Here is a 20,006-nt window from a genome sequence, read left to right on the forward strand (position 1 = left end):
CCTCCCTTTTGAGTCTGACCACTCTCCCCTCTACACTTCATTTTTCCAAAACAGCTTTTCTATGGCAATTTTCCCTTTGTTCAGGCATATTGGAGAGAGGTCTGTCCACTCCAGTAAATGACTGCTTCTGGTCTTCAACAAGGTTAAAGCAGCTCTCAGGAAGAGTTCCAGGGGTGGTGCTCAAGTTAAGGTCTTTCTTTCATCTCAGTCAGGAAATTGACTTACAAGCTTTCTTACAGAAGGACTTTTGGCACAGTTTGGAGAGGGTCAAAACTCTTAAGTCTCATTTACATGGAATTCATCAGATTTTAGCTCCTTATTTGGGATCTGAAAGTGTCTCCAAAAAAGTTTCAAAGCTTCCAGATCTGCCCTAGCTAGATGGTCAAAGTCCTGTATTCTGTATATGATGTTGGGACTTCTCCCTTCAGTGAGGATTGTTTAAGGCTGCCACCTGGTGGCCTTTCATATACGTCTTGCGTCGCTGTTCCCTTGATGTGTTATCCTCTGCAGCAGATGTCCTAGGCAGGTTGGTGCTCAGTATTGTTGCTTGGTAAAGAGCAGGGGAACCAGTTGATGCTGTTACTTAGAGCCTAATGGTTCAGATTGTTCAATGAGTAGGAGCAAAAAGGAAAAATCACTTTATCAGTAACCTGAGTTTGTTCAGCAAAGCATTTGACAATCTAGCATTTGATCCTTTCAGGCTTTTAATAATACCTTGCTGTTCTATAGAGCTTTCCATTGGTAGATGGCAATGTGCTTTCAAAGGAGGTAAGTATCATTATCCTATTTTATAAATGGAGAAACTGCGGCACCGGGAGTTGAGGTGATTTGCCCAAGGTCGCCCAGCAGGCCAATATCAGAGCTGGGAATAGAACCCAATCTCCTGAATCACAGTCCAGTGGCTTGGACTACTACTTGACACGGCTGATTCGTCTCTGTCTCCCAAGCTCCAACAGCAAAGGGAAACCTGTTGATCCAGATTGCTGTGCTTTGTCTCAGAACCTGATTAACAGATGATGAAAATCTCCCTTTCTGTTATCACCAGCTTGGGTCTTGTTTGCTATAATTTAATATCCTGACATGCTGATTGCAAATTCTACAGTGAAGAGAGATGCTTCCATACCTCATCATCTTATCTCCATGTAACCGCTATGTGTTGGATGGCAGGACTATTGTTCTGGTTAAATGAGGTGGAAATATGGTAAGACTGTAAAAAACCTCTCATTTGTTCTTACTGCAGCCAGAAGATGAGCCAAAAGAGGAAGCGGCACCAGCCAAACCTGTTGTGGGAATTATTTACCCTCCTCCAGAAGTCAGGAATATTGTGGACAAGACTGCCAGCTTTGTAGCCAGGTAAGTAAAACTACATTGGGCTCTCATTTAATGGGATTTTAAAGCCCTCTTGGGAATGCCACTCACTGCACTGATCCAGAAACGAGCAGATCTCCATGTTAATTGGCATCAGAATGTGCTGTTCATTTGGTGGGGCTGGGGAATGTTTTTGTGCGGCCTTGCAAAATCCTAATGAAAGTTTACCAGTTGAGGTGCAAAATCTACTTACTTGTCTTTGCCACAAGGAGGATGGTAGACAAAAACAAGATTCTACTTCTCTGTCAAAAATTACACCTTCAAGGTAAGCTGGTGAGTAAAATTTGCTAAGGGTGCTTTAGCAGTTTGTATAATTGTTTTTATGGTGGATCACTCAGAAGGGAAGAGGGAAGTTGGTGCACTAACATTACTTTTCGTGTTGATGCTGACTCTTCTCAACTCACTTTTTTTGCCTCAGAAATGGCCCAGAGTTTGAAGCTCGAATCCGTCAGAATGAAATAAATAACCCCAAGTTCAATTTCTTGAATCCCAACGATCCCTACCATGCATACTACCGGCACAAAGTCAGTGAGTTCAAAGAGGGCAAGGCACAGGAGCCCTCGGCTGCCATCCCCAAGGTCATGCAACAGCAGCAAAGTGCTCAGCAACAGCTTCCCCAGAAGGTAAATTGTTCATGTCTATTGTTAGCCGGGAGTTGGCTCGTAGGGTGTCAGTTCTGATCTTGGTCTTTCAACCTCCTTGCTCAGACAAGCTGTGGGTTTGATCTGTGTGTTCACATTTTCACAATGGAAATCAACACTGAGAGACTTTGAATTCTATGAATGCCCAGGCCTCTTCCTTTTGGTGCACATATGTATGCCCCTCGGTGCCCAGGGTTCATATGCCCTGAAACTTGACAAAGCTGAGAAGCCTGCTTGTATCTCAAAGAAAGGTAATTTGCTGCAGGTATTGATCACAATTGAATGCTGGTTTGACTAAGAATGTTCCTGATCAGATATTCATGTGATCGCTAGTCTTGTATATATCTGGAATATCCTGCCAGAAGTAAATTGCTTGACCGCACCCTGCATACAGTGCAAGATTTTGCTGGGCTTGTATGCATTGTTAATTCCAAGGAGTTTATTCCAAGACTGTTTTCTCCAGTTATGTTGGCGTCTCAGCAACATTTTGTACTCCATGCTTTGAGATAATCTCACATAGTAGGGACGTAGGTCAGGTATGCATTAGCTAGCAAGAGGCCACTCGCTGAACCTACCTGCTTTGTGTACTCTATACAGTTAGTGATCAGATGTTTTGTGGTTATGTCTGTTAGGAGATTATAGCTACAACCCATTTCTGCTTCCAGCTATGTTTTATGTCTGAGTAAACTTTTGTTGTCTTTTTGCAGTGAGCCTATTTAAATGACTCACTCATGAACTATATTATGTTAATACCTTTCCCTTCCTTGCAGTTATGTTTTAGTCATTTTTTCCCTCCAGTTAATGAAAGCCACTGGCCTTCCCAAACAGTTACTTAGGAGGAGTGAGTAATGGCTTTCATGGGTGAAATTAGTGAGCTGTCCGAATTCCCCTCTGTAGGTACAGGCTCAGGTGATCCAGGAGACAGTCGTTCCAAAGGAGCCACCTCCAGAGTTTGAGTTCATCGCAGATCCTCCCTCAATCTCAGCCTTCGACTTGGACGTGGTGAAGCTGACTGCACAGTTCGTAGCTCGGAATGGCCGGCAGTTCCTGACTCAGCTGATGCAGAAAGAGCAGAGGAATTACCAGTTTGACTTCCTGCGCCCACAGCATAGCCTTTTTAACTACTTCACCAAACTGGTTGAGCAGTACACCAAGGTACTCTCTGGGCTTCTTTCTTCTTCTGAAAGCATTATTTCAGCATTATGAAATAGCCAGTCTAGAAAGAAAGAAAAACTTCTAGCTGTCCTCTTTTAAATGCCTGTCTTTGTGTACAGGGAGAGAATGTTTTGCTCATTGTCAGAAAAACGTGTATGGTGCCTAACACTATGAGACCCCAAACTTGATTTGGATGTTCTGAGTGCTACTCTAATGCAGATAAAAGTTGTTCCTTTATAGCAAGAGAAGCAGGTGAAATGGCAGTGTGAGAGAATACTATACCTGAGTATTGGTGATAGCTAAAAATAGGGTAACAGGAGAAATGGAGCTTAGCTTCAGGGGATCCAGTCATAAGATTCATTTTTGTCTGGTGTAGAAACAAGATAATTAGGACAGCTTCCTTAATTATGAACCAATTTATATGATAGTCATCAGTGATCTCCTGAAAATGTGTTTCAGATCTTGATCCCACCTAAAGGCTTACTTATCAAACTCAAGAAGGAGGCTGAAAACCCTAGAGAAGTCCTGGATCAGGTAACTTGTGACTAATTTCCACAAAACGACTGAAGCATTTCAGTCTTGTTCTGAATTATTTCTGGTTTTGAGCTCAGCATCTTTCTAATTATTGACATCACGTGTAAGCACAACGAGAACAAAGTGTGGGAACAGGGCATTTCAAACAGTTTTCCAAGCATGGGAAAATAAGCTGATCTGATCAACCACTTGTGTAGCAGGCTTTATATCTTAGTCCTGTGGGGAATTCTGCACCAAAAAATTTAAAATTCTGCACACAATATTTTAAAATTCTACAAATTTTATTTGTAAAAATAACACTATATAATCACATGAGTTTCAATTATTTTGATAAATTATTTCAGAATACCTGTGAGCAAGTATGTCTGTAACAATACAGACACACACAAATTCCCCCAGGAGTAAAGAGTAAAAGATACCCCTATGACAACCCAGTTCCTCTTTCTCCGCCCCCACCTCCCTAGAGCTCAGCCAGGGGGTGCCCTGGCTCAGACACTTATGCCCTCTATTTCCACCCCCCCGGCCCAGAGAACCAGATACTCACAACCTCTACCCCCACTCCCCCCAGAGGCCAGCTGTGGGGCCCCCCCAGCTGGCCCAGATACTCTCACCCCCTACCCTCCTAGAGCCTAGAGATCCAGAGGGATCCAGTCTGATGCTGGGTCCCGGATTTGCACAAAATTTCCTGCATGCTGCCATCTCCTTCCTTCAGAGCATGCTGGGAATCCTCCAGTTCCTTCCCCATTCCCCCAGCCTTGTCTTCCATTTGCAAGTTGGGCTCTGCCAGGTCCAGCTGCCCCCACTGGTGTCCAACATCTCTGCAGCCCATTTCTGTGGGGGCGGGGGAGAAGGAAATTCTGCATGCACAACATTAATTTCTGCAAAATTCTGCATTGTGCAGTGGTGCAGAATTCACCCGGGAGTAATATCTTCATGAAGCTTTACTGCATAAAGCATTTCCCATCCCAAAGAGCTTACAATCTAAAATCTCAGTTGCTACTCATAGTCAAGTCTATTTGTAGGTTTCTTAATATACAGTACCTCAGATCTTTAAAAATTAAGGTTTTCCTCTAGCAGACTATATTTGCAGTTTGGAACATGACTGCATGTATGTCAAACAGTTCCAGGTGTTAATCTGTCAGGATTTGAGATCTGTGTTTTGGAAAAAGTTTGATATCCGCACAGTGCTGAACCTGCAGCCCATACTCAAGCAAACCACTCCTTGAAGGCAGTGGGAGTTTTTCCAGGTTGATGCAGGATCAAACTCAATTTCTAAATTTCGAATTAACTGACTTCCAGGGGTTGCCCTTGTGGCTACCCTGGAGGCACTGATTATGTTGGGTCTTACATATTTTGGAGAATAGAGGTGAACACTTTTGAGGGTTGTGACTTGTTTTATGGTTCCTAATGGGTTCTCCTTTGTATACTGTGACATGCTTCCCACTTCTGTGACTCAGTGCTTTATGCCTCCTTGTGCAGGTGTGCTACAGGGTGGAGTGGGCCAAGTTCCAGGAACGAGAGAGAAAGAAGGAAGAGGAGGAGAAGGAGAAGGAACGTGTTGCTTATGCCCAGATTGATTGGCATGATTTTGTAGTTGTGGAAACAGTGGACTTCCAGCCCAATGAGCAAGGTAGGAAAACTAAGTGACATAACCGCTGTGTGACTCAGGTTCTGTGTTTAGTGGGGATGATACATGCCTCTTGAGAGCTGCTGGAAAATGCTGTAAGTAAAAAATATTAGATGGGTGCAAGGCAGAAGCAGATGATGTCCATTTTATGAAAAACTTTATATCTGCTGAGTTCAGGTCCTGTTTCTTCTGCAGTTAGTGATGTCACTGATGCTTAATTGGTACTACTTTCTTTGTGACTAGCAGCTTCCGGTGTTATCAACTGTTCCACTGAAAATCAAGACCCCCAAACTCCGTTGCTGCATTAGCACCCCATTGTGGTAGCTGCTTCCCTTTCTTCGTTGCCTTCAGTTTGTCTCATCACATATCTTCATGTTGGTGTTCAGACCAGTCTTATCCCTAGCCTTTCCCTTCTATGTGCCTTTGCTCCCGTGAGCCCATCAATACAACAGTCTGATTTCCCCCACCCCCCAAGTTAGTTTCATTAAAGGGGACTGGTACCTGTGTCTGCATTTTGAGCAATGACTAGTACTAAAGAAGCCGTCATGTTTGCTGCTTTTCTTTGTTGCAGGGAACTTCCCTCCTCCCACCACTCCTGAGGAGCTGGGGGCTCGCATACTGATCCAGGAGCGCTATGAGAAGTTTGGTGAAAGTGAGGAAGTAGAGATGGAGGTGGAGTCAGATGAAGAAGATGAAAAGCAAGAGAAGACAGAGGAGACCCCATCTCAACTAGACCAAGACACGCAAGTGCAGGATATGGATGAGGTAAGTAGCTGGTGTGATAAAGGGTACTTTCATTGATAGGACTTTAATGTGGCATATGGGGCTCTGCAAGCTCTCACTTCATAGCGTCCCTGTGCTTCTTGGTGTTCAATGACTGTTATCCCTAAAAATGAGCTCAATCTTGGCCCATTAATCTGTTGGCCAGAAACCCTTCTCATCCATTGAACCAATGAGGAGGGCTGTGTTTGCATGTTCTCTAACAAAGTACAAACTCCATGAGAGAATTCCAGGAATGTTGCTGTAGAGAAAACCTAAAAGATTGTCCTATTAAATAGATCACTTTTCATTGTACAGTTGACGCATTCAGAAGCCCCTGAGATGTTAGTTGTTGTCAAACTAGCTGCCTTACAGGAGAAGAGACGAGAAAGGGCTATGGTTGGGGCCCTACCAAATTCACAGTCATGAAAAATGCATCAGGGACTGTGAAATTGGGTCTCCCCCCGTGAAATCTGGTTGTTTGTGTGCTTTTACCCTATACTATACAGATTTCATGGGGGAGACCAGCGTTTCTCAAATTGGGGGTCCTGACCCAAAAGGGATCTGCAGAGAGGATCACAAGATTATTTTAGAGGTGTCGCAGTATTGCCACTCTTACTTTTGCACTGCCATCAGAGCTGGGCAGCCAGAGAGCAGTGGCTGTTGGCCAGGCACCCAGCTCTGAAGGCAGTGCCTCACCAGCAGCGGTGTAGAAGTAAGGGTGGCAATACTATACCATGCCATCTTACTTCTGCACCGCTGCTGGTGGTGACTCTGCCTTCAGAGCTGGGATCCTGGCCAGCAGCCGCCGTTGCCCAGCTCTGAAAGCTGCGCCAGCAGCAGCTCAGAAGTAAGGTTAGCAGTACTGCAATCCCCTCTACAATAACCTTGTGACCCACCCACCCCACAACTCCTTTTTGTCAAGACCCACACAATTACAACACTGTGAAATTTCAGATTTAAATAGCTGAAATCATGAAATTTATGATTTTTTAAAAATCCTATGACCATAAATTGACCAAAATGGACCCTGAATTTGGTAGGGCCCTAGCTTTGGTAAACCATAGCCCCCATGGTGCCAGAACTAAAGATGAGAGATGCAGTTATTTTAGAGAGAAATGGGGTATCTGGTTCCCTCTTTTTTGGGAAATATAATTAGACTCTCCACTCTCTTTAAATTACAGCAACACTAGTGCTGGCACCCTTTCCGCTATTTTAAAAATCTCTGTAGATACATAGTGCAAGCTGCTTGATTGGAGTGTGTTTAGGGTTACCATATTAAAGGTTTTTAAAAAGAGGACACTCCACGGGGCCCTGGCCCCACCCCGGCCCCTCCCCAACCCTGCCCCCTCCCCTGAGCACCCTGCATTTCCCCCTCCTCCTCCCTCCCAGCCATGCGAAAAGGGCTGCCCGGTTTGCTGGGCAGCCTCCAGACCCTGGGCCAGGCACGTCCCCAGCGCAGCCGGAGCCCGGGAGGGGAAGCGCCCAGCTGGGGGCACAGGGTCTGGAGGTCTGGGGGCTGCCCGGCAAACCGTGAAGCCGGTAGCGCTCGGGCAGCTCTGCTCTTCAGCTACACAGAGCTGAGGTGTCTGGGGGGAGCAGCAGCAGCTGCCACCGCAGCGGGAAATCCGCCTGCAGCTCGCAGCCGGAGCCGCTCAGGTAAGCAGGGGACTGGGGCAGGGATGCCGGCATTTTCCCGGACATGTTCGGCTTTTTGGCAATTCCCCCCGGATGGGGATTTGAGCACCAAAAAGCCGGACATGTCCGGGAAAATCCAGACGTATGGTAACCCTAAGTGTGGTGTTCTGACACTTCCATTTTTTGGAATGAGGTGGGGTCCCATGATACAACCTGCTAATAAAGATATTTCAAGTGGCTTGAGGTTTCCCATGGAGAAACTGTCAACAAATGAAAAATGAGATGCTTAGGTATGCAAAGAAGAAAGCCTTTTTCACTTCTATAATCTGTACTCTAGAGCCAAGATTGTTTCAGTCGTGGAGTGACTGCATAAGCCCTGTTCACTCGATGCATAGATTTTTTTTTTTTTTGCCCTTTATGACTTTCAGTGCTGTTGCTGCATATTCTGTGTTCTAAGATATTTGATCTGCTGTTAATAACTTGTAAGCATTGTTTTAATGTAAGGGCTCAGATGACGAAGATGAGAGTCAGAAAGTTCCACCTCCTCCAGAGACCCCGATGCCACCACCTCTTCCTCCAACTCCAGATCAGGTCATTGTGCGGAAAGACTACGATCCCAAAGGTAAACTAGAGTTTGGTGACAATGAGCAATTTAATTTCTTACTGAATAGTCACACAAGACCTTGCTTCTAAGATGTGCAGTCAAGTTAGGCATTTTTAACAATGTGGTTTTGTTCCTTCAGCCTCCAAGCCATTACCACCGGCACCAGCCCCAGATGAATATCTTGTGTCTCCCATCACTGGAGAGAAGATTCCTGCCAGTAAAATGCAAGAACACATGCGAATCGGCCTTCTGGATCCCCGCTGGCTGGAGCAGCGGGATCGGTCTATCCGTGAGAAACAGAGTGATGACGAGGTCTATGCCCCAGGTTAGTCTGCCTCTCACAAGGCTCCAAGAGATACTCATTTAAAAACGCAGTGTATAGTTTAAATCTAATTTAATCATGTCAAACTAATCTGTATCAATGGGGACTTTGACATATCTTGAAATGCCGATTTGTGTACTGTGCTCATTTAGTATACATATTCTGGTAGCCATCAAGAACACTGAAGCTTTCCTGTAAACATTGTTCTGCACCCACCATATTAACTGAAGTTCATTCTTTAGTAACAGCGGTACCAATGGGTCCAATACCAAAAATATTCTGTGAAACAAGGGATTGGAGCAGTGGTTCTCAACCGCGGCTGTGGTCCGCTTGCAGCCCATAAGCACACAAATGCGGCCCATGTGACATTCTCTGGGCCATACAGGCAGTATATATAATGTGTGGATGCGGCTCACATAACACACACAGAGCTGCATATGAGATCCACAGTGGTAAATAGGTTGAGAACCACTGAATTAGAGAATTAAGCAGGACTCTGAGTCATCTTGTTCTGTTTTGTCATATGAGAGAAAATGTCTAACATCTTTTTTCCTGTCTCTGCCTGTCTGCAGGTTTGGATATTGAGAGTAGCTTGAAACAGCTGGCTGAGCGTCGTACCGATATCTTTGGTGTGGAAGAGACTGCTATCGGTAAAAAGATTGGAGAAGAGGAGATCCAGAAACCAGAGGAAAAGGTGCGGTGCAAATCCTGCTGTAACCTCGCCATCTGCTGTCCTTAACCTGTAGGAATGGGAGTCTCCAGGGCCTTGTTCTTGCTGTGAAACAGCAGCCCTCACTTATCTGCTAATCTGATCAGAGTTTTGACAGTCTATGTTCTTCTGATTATCTTTTTCCAGGTGACCTGGGATGGCCACTCTGGCAGCATGGCCCGCACACAGCAGGCTGCTCAGGCCAATATCACCCTGCAAGAGCAAATTGAAGCTATCCATAAGGCCAAGGGGCTGGTGCCAGAAGATGACAGCAAGGAGAAGATTGGTCCCAGCAAGCCCAATGAGATGCCCCAGCCACCACCTCCCTCTGCAGCATCGAATCCCCCATCTAATGCTCCCCCAATCACATCTGTGCCACGCCCTCCATCGGTAAGCATTCTTATTGCCAAGGACAAACAGCTGCTTTGATGCTAAATTGGAAGTAGGTTTTACTGCTGCTGAAATGGGTCATGGTAGGGTGCTGCTTGGAAATGGGATTAGCAAATTAAGAGATCACTTTGCCAAATTAGCTGTAAATGATAACATTGATCCTAGAAGTAAGTTTAAAATATATTAGAAATGGAAAATACGTTATGAAAGAGTTTTCCAGCAGCTGAGGTATTGTAAAGAGATGATGATGAACTAGAGAGGAGAGAAATTCAGACCGTGACAAATCAGAGAGGAAGGAAATGTGAGCTGGGGAAGCGCTCAGAGAGACAGGAAGGTGAACTAGATTAAAGGGTGAAAGTAGCAATCCTAGGCAGAGGCGTAGGCACGAGAAATGGTAATAACAGTGTGCAGCTCACTCGGTCAGCCCCACTGAAGTTGTTCTAATGTTTGAGGTCGACAGCATTCTGCTCATGTGGCTCTGTTCAAAGAGCTTCTGTCTCTGAGGCTACTCTCTTGTTTTATGGCTGTGCAATGTGGCTCCTGAGGGTGGGGGGAAAGTAACTACTGACTTTTGCTACTACTGAGGCTTTTACACCCAATCCCAAACTTCCTGGGAATTTGGAAGAACGGCAGTAGCAACTAGAAGTACACATACCCCCAACCACCTAAGCTTATATTCCTAAATATGACCAGCCAAAAGATTCAGAATGTGACCCTCTGCAGCTGTTGATCAGCCCTTGTGAACAGTATAAGAGACTGAATCTCCTGGAGCTGCACCTGGTAATAAATGTCTTCTTTCTAGATGCCGCCTCCTGTTCGCACCACTGTTGTTTCTGCAGTTCCTGTCATGCCTCGCCCCCCTATGACTTCTGTGGTCCGTATACCCCCAGGCTCTGTCATCGCAGCCCCCATGCCACCAATAATACATGCCCCGCGCATCAATGTTGTCCCGATGCCGCCATCTGGTCCCCCCATGATGGCTCCTCGCCCGCCTCCCATGATAGTACCAACAGGTCAGTGAGTTGAATCATTTTTCAACGTAATTGCTCCTGGAAGATGCTTATATGACTATCCCTCCTCTCCCTCTCTGGTGGGCCATCCCAGTGAAAATTAAAGCTCTATGGTGCTTTCTGAATGAGTCAGAAAGACCTAAGGGCCTGGCTCGCATTTCTTGTCATTAAAATCAGTTCTAACTTCCAACCCTGTGGCTGAGCTATTGCTGAGTAAATAATGGCTGCTGTAACTGCCTCTTACTGCAAGCAAGGTGGGGGAGGTAATATCTTGTATTGGGCCAACTTCTGTTGGTGAGAGAGACGAGCTGTCAAGCTTACACAGAGCTTTTCTTTAGGTCAGACCGAAAAAAGAGCTCTGTATAAGCTCGTCTCTCTCACCAACTGAAGTTGGCCCAATACAAGATATTCTCTTACCCACCTTCTCTCTTGAATATCCTTGGACTGACACAGCTACAACACTCTAATTACTGCAATAACATACCAGAGTACCTTTCAAACAACTACATTGAGATGTGTGCGCCTGACTGGGACCACGTGAGCCACAAAAATATCATGTGCCGTTTATTGGCTCCCCCCATCTTTTCCCCACATGGGAAGGCCTTTAGTAGCATCATATGTTATTTCCTCCTTGTCTAGTGGTGTTTCCTTTAGGGTCTGTGCCAGCCTACTGCAGAAACATGTTAAGGGAACTGTTGTTGAATGTCATGTGTAGGTGTATATGTAGCTGTTTTTCCCCTCCTGTTTCAGCATTTGTCCCAGCCCCTCCTGTGGCTCCAGTCCCTGCCCCAGCACCAATGCCTCCTCACCCCCCACCACCCATGGAGGATGAACCTGTGTCTAAGAAACCGAAAAGTGAGGACAGCCTGATGCCAGAGGAGGAGTTCCTGCGCAGGAACAAGGTATATAATTTGAGTAGCATCAAAGTCCAACAGCTTGTTGTGTAGTGCTGGGAACTCCTGACCACACTGGAGTATTCAGTCTCTCCCTGAAAGAGGCCATCTCCTCTAAAATGGTACCTGAATCAATGGACGGACATTCAGGAGGGCAGCTGGCAGGCCCAAGTGCCCCATGAGAAATTGACTCTGCATCTCTGAAGTAGCTCCTTCCTGTCACTCTCCCTAGAGCAATTGAGTTAATTTAAATTTACCTGGAAAGTTATATGACTGTATACACAAACTTAAGACTTCCTCTCTTGGAGAGAAGGGCAGCATGGGAAAGTCAATCTTAAGGAAAGGCTAAGTATGCAGAGTAGCTTTTAGTAGTTCTCCAGTTAACACACACATGGTAAAGACCTGTTAAAATGTGTCCATTTCCCTACAAGGAAGTGTCCCCAGATCAAGGGTGACTTGGATATTAAACTGACTTATAATTCCTTCCCCATGTCTGTCACTCACTGCATCTTCTCTGAAACTGAGTTGTAAATTCTTCAGGGTAGTGAATATTATTGTCCTGTACTTGTACAGCACAATAGGGGCCCTTTGTGGTAAGTGCTGTATGCATGCATACAGTACAGTTAATGCTGATTGTAGAAGGATCTTGGTAGTGTTCCCCATGTCACTAGAGTCAAACCACCTAATGAACAGTCAGAAGTTAATAAGGAATAATTGGGGGGTGAGAGGGGGCAGCCAGAACTCTTAACTGACTTTTGACAAAATGACTTGCCAAGTAAGAGTAATGAAGCAAATAAAACACATTAATGTTGACTCCCTAGCAACAGGGAATTGAAAGGTGCAAGTTGGCGGCACCCAAAGGAACAGCAAAGTGGTTGCCTCTTGACCCCACATCTGTCTGTATGCATTAAGGACCATCTGTGTGTGTAACTACATTTAATTCTTTTCCTAGGGTCCAGTCACAGTTAAAGTTCAGGTTCCCAACATGCAGGACAAGACTGAATGGAAACTGAATGGCCAGGTGCTGGTATTCACCCTTCCACTCTCCGATCAGGTACGTGACTTGTTAACCTGGCCTTAACTCCTGCTATTCCATTGCTGTGTGATTGCTGGCAGGACAGCATCTAAACTGCCTGGCTGAGGCTGTAAACTCTGGACTCTCCCCACATTGCAACTGTGTACAGTTCATGGGGGACGGAAGTGGGTGGAGCTGGCCACTTGTGCCGTGCCCTGCACTGCCCTGGGCGCTGGAGGGACTGAGCTCTCTGTGCTTGTTTTTAGGTCTCTGTTATAAAGGTTAAGATCCACGAGGCCACAGGGATGCCAGCAGGGAAACAGAAGCTGCAGTATGAGGTGAGTATGTGACAGTGTTAACCCTTCAAATGCTGCCTTGCCACTTACCTGCACTTTTTCCGTACAGTAAAAAAAAATTACAAGGCCCTGAGAGCTGCCTCACTCTGCCTCTTGTGTGCATGCAGTACAGGGCAGTCTTTAATTACATCACACACAGTTTGTGCAGAGGCCCTTCCCCAGTCAGTGCACAGGCTGGATGGCAGACAGTGAATGAGAGTGATTCTGTGGATTCGCTCTTATCTTGTCACCACTGCAGTATAAATCTGTTGAAGCCAATGGGCTTTCTGTGAATTTACACTGGTGTAACTAAGCTGATTTGAGCCCTCTGTGTGTATTGGGGTTGGACACTGTACCATTGAAGTAGCTTCTTCAGAGCCCTGCTGCTTTGAGTGTATTCTTGTGTGCACTGAATGAGACGGTCTCCCTCTGCTTTCTAATCTTTACTCCAAAGACCATATACATGTTGATTTACAGGGTTTGCCCATGAAAATTCCACAACTCCTGCACATGTATGTGCAGAACATCAAAATATTGAGAAGTTTAAAAAAAAAAAGGAAAGAAAGAAAGGGGAAAAAAAGCACTGCTACTACAAAGTACAATCATGCATGCAGTAGGATTTTAAAGCCATCGTAACCCAGCCAACTCTAGAGTGACTTTTGCTAGAACACCAAAAGGAACATATCCCTGCCAAATTTCAGCCTTTCCTGCCAAGGCTGTAGAGCTATTTAAAAAAGAGGGGGAAAACACCTTTCTTTTATAATGACAGATATGTATTCTCTCTCTCACACAATATCTAGCTTCTTAAAAAACAGTGATATTTCTGCTCTAATCTTTCAAAGAATTCACTTTTGGGCAAAACCTAAATCTGTTAAACTTCATCCTGAAAAAGAGTAAACACTTGTCTCTGCACTCCGGCTGCAATGTGTAAATACTGTGACAGCACTGAAGCCTAACTCTTATTACCCAGCTCCTCCACATCATCTTTCTCTCTGGGAGACTGGGGTCCCTCCTCTGTACACCGAACCACCCTGGGTCCCTCCTAGTTTAGTAGTGAACTTCCTGATTGCCCAGATTGTTGAATCTTTCTGGAGGGAGCACTGAGACCTCCTGTTGTTTCTTGCAGGGCATTTTCATCAAGGACTCCAACTCTCTGGCTTACTACAACATGATAAGTGGTTCTGTGATTCACTTGGCACTCAAAGAAAGAGGAGGCAGAAAGAAGTAGGAGTCAGGGTGCCTACAACTGTCGGATGCTCTGCCATTTGTGTGAACCCAACAACTAGAATCCTGCAGCTTCTGGGGACACTGTGACAAGATGAAACATCAACCTGTGATACTTTACTAATCCCCACTTTGGAGCTATTGACTGTATTTTAGTCCTTAGTCCTGTATCCAAAAATCAGACTGTTACAGGGCTGGAGAGAATTCATATCACCCAGACAAAGCCATGTAAATGTTGTGACCTTGCATGTAATTTCACAGCTCTTGTGACACTTTGCTAGAATGCTGTTCTTAATTCTCACTATTTTCATTTCATTCCCTACAGCAGCAGTGGCAGCATTTCAGTTGAGATCTTGTCCAGATTGGACATTAAAAATCCATCTTCATTTTGCAGCCCTGTTTGTTATGACACAGGGAATATCACCTGCCTGACTAAAATGTTAGCCGTTTCACTTAATCTTTTTTGTAATTGAGAACTCCTTTATTTAGTATAATAAACCCCTTGCTCCTTCTCTGTGAAATGTACATGTAAGAATCTCCTGCAGTGATTGTTTTTGGATTTTATCCTTTGGAATAACTGTACTTTGCTGCTGGTTTTGATAAAGAGGCTCTAAGATTGTTTCTGATCATACTGTACAGTATGTGACTTGTTTTAATAAAATTCTAATCACAGTGGGGAATCTCAGTAGTGACTCTTCATTTTTTAGTTGTGGATGTCCTGTATATTGAGACCTACCCAACTCTGTAGCACTCCTGCGCATGGCTCAAAAGACTTTTGGGCTAATTATATGCAAGCACTTTAAGCTCTATGTTGAAAAGACCATATTTGAGCCAACTGTGTACTTCCAGGAGGGCATATCTGTCTGTGTCATTGGATCCTTCAGTCAGTTGTTGTCTGGTGCTTCAGGAGATCTTCATTGTTCGATAGTAAATTCTGAGCTTTTTAAAATCATCCGTATCTATTGCTCAGACATCTTAAGAAAAACAAAACTAGCCATATCCTCTAAGTCTTATTTTTATATGAAAGAAAACAGCTCTTCATTTCTTAGAGGTGGCAGCATGAGAAAAGAGACTTGTCTTTTCATGCCCATTACATCGGGTCAAGGACAACCTATGACATCCTTCATACTCCCAGCCCACAAAGGGGTGGACAAGAGCAGATTATATTGTTGTAGAAAATGGGCATGGCCAGAGCCCAACAGGTGGCTGGCAGCACTCCAGGCCCATGGAAGCCAGCAGTTACTGGTGGCCAACTGCTCTTCAGCTGGTCATGTGTGGATGAGAAAGTAGAGCAGCACGGTAGTGAGCTGGATGCACTAGACCAATGTGACCTATGCCGTAGGAGAGGGACCTGTGCTCAGGGCTGCTGAGAGCCGGGGGGAAGGTGGTGTTGGGCTCACTATGGATGGAGGAGATTCATGGTTCTATCCGGGAGGAATATAGTTCTGACTGCCTTTTTAAAAAGGCAAAACAAAAAGATCGTAGTTCGGTGCCTGGTCAGTAACCAATTATGGGTGTCTCAGATCTTCGGTGTTTGGGGAAAGCAGAGAGCAGTACCCCAGGTCACAGAGCTGCAGGGGAGGCATACTCAGGAAGAGAGCATTAGGTCAGGTCTGATGGGCCTAGATTTGGGTGCTAAAACAACTTGCATAGCTGGGGGTGGGGTTTACCCCAGAATCAACCAACAGACACTGGTGTAACAGCTGTAAGAATTTGGCTCACTCTCTGGGGTTTTTAATCTCCTACAACCTTGTACAGCCTTATTCATTACAGATTTGGAGAGTCACATCTATAAAACCCATTTTCAGCTGGGGGGGGGGGGGGAGAGAATTACGGTCTGGTGGGAATTATGTCATTGTGAAGCTGTGACTAACAGTAGGCTGGGAGTATCTGGGCAGAGGAATGAAGAAGCTCCTGTCTTTCCTTAATGGTATTTGCCATCTGATGGCCTGACCACCTCTAAATCCCACTGAAGTTCTGGGGACTGATCATGCCTAGGGTTCTTGCAGGGTCCTTGGCTAGTCTGGAAACAGAAGTGCTTTACTCCATCTACACCTGGCAAGGAGATTGCACCCACACCTGTTGGCTGGGGACCTTTCCACGAGTGATCTACACTTTCTGGTTACTGCCATGCTGGATTATTTCAATGTGTGCTCTCTGGGACTACCCTATACCACTGGGAAACCTCCAATTAGTGCAGAACATGGCTGCCTCCTCACTCTTATGCAGGGAGTGAGAGACCTGGGTGCTTTAGACTTCCCTGGCTTCTGATTCTTTTCCAGGTGCACTTCAAAGTGTTGGCTTTGATCTAGAAAGCCTTTTATGGCTTCCATCTTGGTGACCCCCTCTCCTTGCATGCTCCATCCCAGCTGTTGAGAAGTACTCTAGCACTGAAATTGACCTCCCCAGTGTTTATGCCTGGAGCAGTGTTTGTAGTGGAAGGCCTATGATACTGGAACTTGGTTGGGCACAGCCCGAGTTTGCTGACCTTCAAAGTATGTTGTAGGGACTATTTTTCAGAGACTGCTCTTGAGGAAACAGCGATGAGGTGGCCCAACAGGTTTAGCTGGGGCAATGAGCAGTTTTATTTGTATTATTGTAATGTCTACAAGCCCAGTCGTGCACTAGGACCCTCTTGTTCTAGGCTTTGTACAAACATCCATTCTCAATCGTCATTGGCTCAGTGTTAGAAAGATCTGTTCTACCATTGTTGATACATTCACCTAGAGACCATGGTACGTGCATTCTTATTAAGTGGGAAAAAAAGTGAAACATTGCATATGATTTAAAAATGCAACTTTTGTTAAAATCTTATATCTTGTCCTTCAATTGTAATGTAAAGGACAGCACAAGAAAACTAAGGCTGTTGAGAAAAAGATATAGCATGATCCAATGGCCAGAAGTTTAAGCTAGATACATTCAGATTGGAAATAAGGTGTAAATTTTTAACAGAGTAATTGCCCCTTGTTAAATTTTTGTTCCAAGTGTCATGGTGGATTCTCCTTCATTGGTAATTTTTAAATTGACTGGATTTTGTTCTAAAAGATCTGCTCTAGGAATTGTTCTGGGGAAGTTCTATGGCCTGGGTTATACAGGAGGTCTGATGAGGTGATCACAATGGTCCCTTCTGGCCTTGGAATCTATGGGTTTGTATTTATCTTTTGGCATCAGAAACCACTCAAACTGACTTCACTCTCATACTTGTCCTCATGGCATCAGGATCCTTGGATGTCTCCCTAACTTACAGCTGAGACATAGGAAGCAGATGGTGATACATCTCTCCTACAGGAAATTCAATCTTTCTAGTGCTATCCTCAGATCTTGGTGGCAACCAAAGGGGTTTGTTTAATGCACTAGTTTTATGTCATTCCAATGGGCATGGTCCCTAATCTGTGGTCAGTAGAAATACATGGCTGGCTCAGAGCTTTGGTAATGGGATCACCTGTCTGTCACTGGTTCAAACCCAGCTCAAGTGTATAACATTAGTTACAGGCTGGTGTCTCTGGAATTGTGGAATTGGACGTTCAGTCCAGATTATGCTGGACAAGGGGTCTCCTGACTAACTTATAACTAGTGTGCAGTTGAGAGGCCATGAAGTCTGAACTATTTGTTTTTCAAAAGTCTGTATCCCAGAGAAACATGCACCATTTACTTAAGCTAATGATTTGTTTATTTGCCTGCTGACCTGTGGCAGCTTCACAGATTTAGTAACCAGTTATCTCTGACCTGTTTGTGGAGTAGTTCTCTGCTTAATAGGCTCGCATGCTTCTGAGGGGAGAGCTTGTTGATCCTCCGCCTTGGTGATGGGGAGGGCTGCACAGGTGATGACAGGTACCATCCAATTATAAGCCTGTGAGCTCAGATGAATGAGGTGCTCCTGCCTTCTGGAAGGCCTCTAATAAGAGGAGAACTCAAAATTGTCTCCTGGGATCTGTGCTACACCCCAACTCTTAAACCATCTTGGAGGGAACCCCTTCAGTGTGCCAGACCCCCAAGGAGCTCCCTCCCCATCCAGGGCAGGCCACGTGGCCTCACCACCTCTGAGACAGCTTCTGGAATCTAGTCCTGCTTCACAGCATAAGCTTTGCCCAGTGAGATTCACTGAGCCAGACTCCTGGTGAGAGACCTATACACTCTTCAGGAACTAATGCACCTCAGCTAGTGTTTGCAGAGACAACAAACAACCTTTTCAAAACAGAGCTGGCTTTATTAGTCCACTGGCCACAGCATGGGAAGTCCTCAGGTTAGCACAGAGGAATGAAGGTGAAACATCCATTTTGGCCAGGCCAACACAATTCACCAGCCAAGCTGCACTGAACTCAATTTCAGGCTCTGTCTCTGACTCCCTAGTCAAACCCAGATAAGAACAGCCAAATGAGATGAGCCAGACCACACCACCACACTTCTCCCCCCCCCCCCCCCCCCCCGCCGTCTGGTCGTGTCTCTATCCTTTGTCCCTGAGCTAGCATTTCTGCTCAGTTCCCCACTGCAAGGTGGGGAAACCTTCCAGTGGGGGGTGGTTTGCTAGAGGTGAATGTTCCGGTGACTGGGGTTTGCCCTTGTCTCTTTTAGATTCTGCAGTGATAAGAGTTGCCTTCAGTAGGTCACAGCCACTTCCTTAACTGGCCCAGACACCAAGGCTGGGTCTACACTACCCGCCTGAATCGGCAGGTAGAAATCGACCTCTCGGGGATCGATTTATCGCGTCCCGTTGGGACGCAACAATCGATCCCTGAATCGACACTCTTACTCCACCAGCGGAGGTGGGAGTAAGCGCCGTCGACGGGAAGCCGCAGAGGTCGATTTTGTTGCCGTCCCTACAGCGGGGTAAGTCGGCTGCAATACGTCGAATTCGCGTAGCTGAATTTGCGTATCTTAAATCGACACCCCCCCCCCCCCCCGTAGTGTAGATGTAGACTAAGATGACATTTCCACCTCAGGTCCTGTGCTGCCCCCAAGTGTAGGCTTAACCCTTCTTCCTCCACTGGGTAACAATGCAAAGTACAGAGGGAAAGTGAGGATCACGTAGGAGTCATAAAAAAATCATGCTTGGTCACATCTCCACCTTTACATTTTCAGTGAGGTCCGATCTTAGGCTCTATCTTCCCAGGGGCTGGAGCTGGGTTTACTGAATTGCTGTGAAATGTGATTTTGTTCTGGTTACTTGATTTAAATGCATTTGGTGGGGCAGTATGGATGGGTCAAGCTATGCTTAAGCCAGGTTTGGAAGCTGGGTTCTAGCCTATGGGCCCATAGAACTAGTGGGGAAATTGAGGTTAAATATCAGCAAAAGCTTCCTGACAGAGAGAGTTACGAGGGTGTGAGTTTCCCATTGGGGAAGGGATGGAAGCCAGAGCTATGTGAGATCAGACCAAGCACTAGAAAATGGGCTAGAAGGACTATTTCTGCAGTGGCAGATGGAGTTGGACTAGGTAGATCAGCAGTTCTCAACCTGTAGCCTATGCAGCGCTGAAGTAGGGTTACCATATTTCAGCAAGCAAAAAAGAGGACGGGAGGAGCCCCGCCCTAGCCCCGCCCCTGTCCTGCCCTAGCCCCGCCCCTGCCCCACCCACTTCCCGCCCCCCTCAGAACCCCCAATCCTCCCCCCCCTGCTCTTTGTCCCCTGACTGCCCCCTCCTGGGACCCCTGCCCCTAACTGCCCCCCCAAGACTTCACCCCCTATCTAAGCCTCCCTGCTCCTTGTCCCCTGACTGCCCCCTCCTGAGACCCTCTCCCCAGTCCTAACTGGCCACCTAGGACCCTACCCCCTACCTGTGCCCTG

At 45.8% G+C, this 20,006-nt stretch overlaps 1 protein-coding gene across 1 annotated transcript in view; it reads left to right on the forward strand.

Moving 5' to 3' along the window:
• Positions 1 to 14,909, forward strand: part of SF3A1 (splicing factor 3a subunit 1) — a 23,706-nt gene extending 8,797 nt beyond the window's left edge. The window contains exons 2-16 of the mRNA XM_005278800.5: positions 1,241 to 1,353; positions 1,787 to 1,991; positions 2,907 to 3,164; positions 3,624 to 3,698; positions 5,178 to 5,328; positions 5,897 to 6,090; positions 8,227 to 8,344; positions 8,466 to 8,651; positions 9,221 to 9,342; positions 9,505 to 9,747; positions 10,550 to 10,760; positions 11,508 to 11,659; positions 12,603 to 12,704; positions 12,932 to 13,003; positions 14,127 to 14,909. Coding sequence (XP_005278857.1) covers positions 1,241 to 1,353; positions 1,787 to 1,991; positions 2,907 to 3,164; positions 3,624 to 3,698; positions 5,178 to 5,328; positions 5,897 to 6,090; positions 8,227 to 8,344; positions 8,466 to 8,651; positions 9,221 to 9,342; positions 9,505 to 9,747; positions 10,550 to 10,760; positions 11,508 to 11,659; positions 12,603 to 12,704; positions 12,932 to 13,003; positions 14,127 to 14,228 — 2,304 coding nt within the window. The 3' untranslated portion in view covers positions 14,229 to 14,909. The remainder of the gene's footprint in view (positions 1 to 1,240; positions 1,354 to 1,786; positions 1,992 to 2,906; positions 3,165 to 3,623; positions 3,699 to 5,177; positions 5,329 to 5,896; positions 6,091 to 8,226; positions 8,345 to 8,465; positions 8,652 to 9,220; positions 9,343 to 9,504; positions 9,748 to 10,549; positions 10,761 to 11,507; positions 11,660 to 12,602; positions 12,705 to 12,931; positions 13,004 to 14,126) is intronic.
• Positions 14,910 to 20,006: the final 5,097 nt, after the last annotated feature.

Source organism: Chrysemys picta, chromosome 15 (genome assembly GCF_011386835.1).
Source record: "Chrysemys picta bellii isolate R12L10 chromosome 15, ASM1138683v2, whole genome shotgun sequence".
Taxonomy (NCBI): Eukaryota; Metazoa; Chordata; order Testudines; family Emydidae; genus Chrysemys; species Chrysemys picta.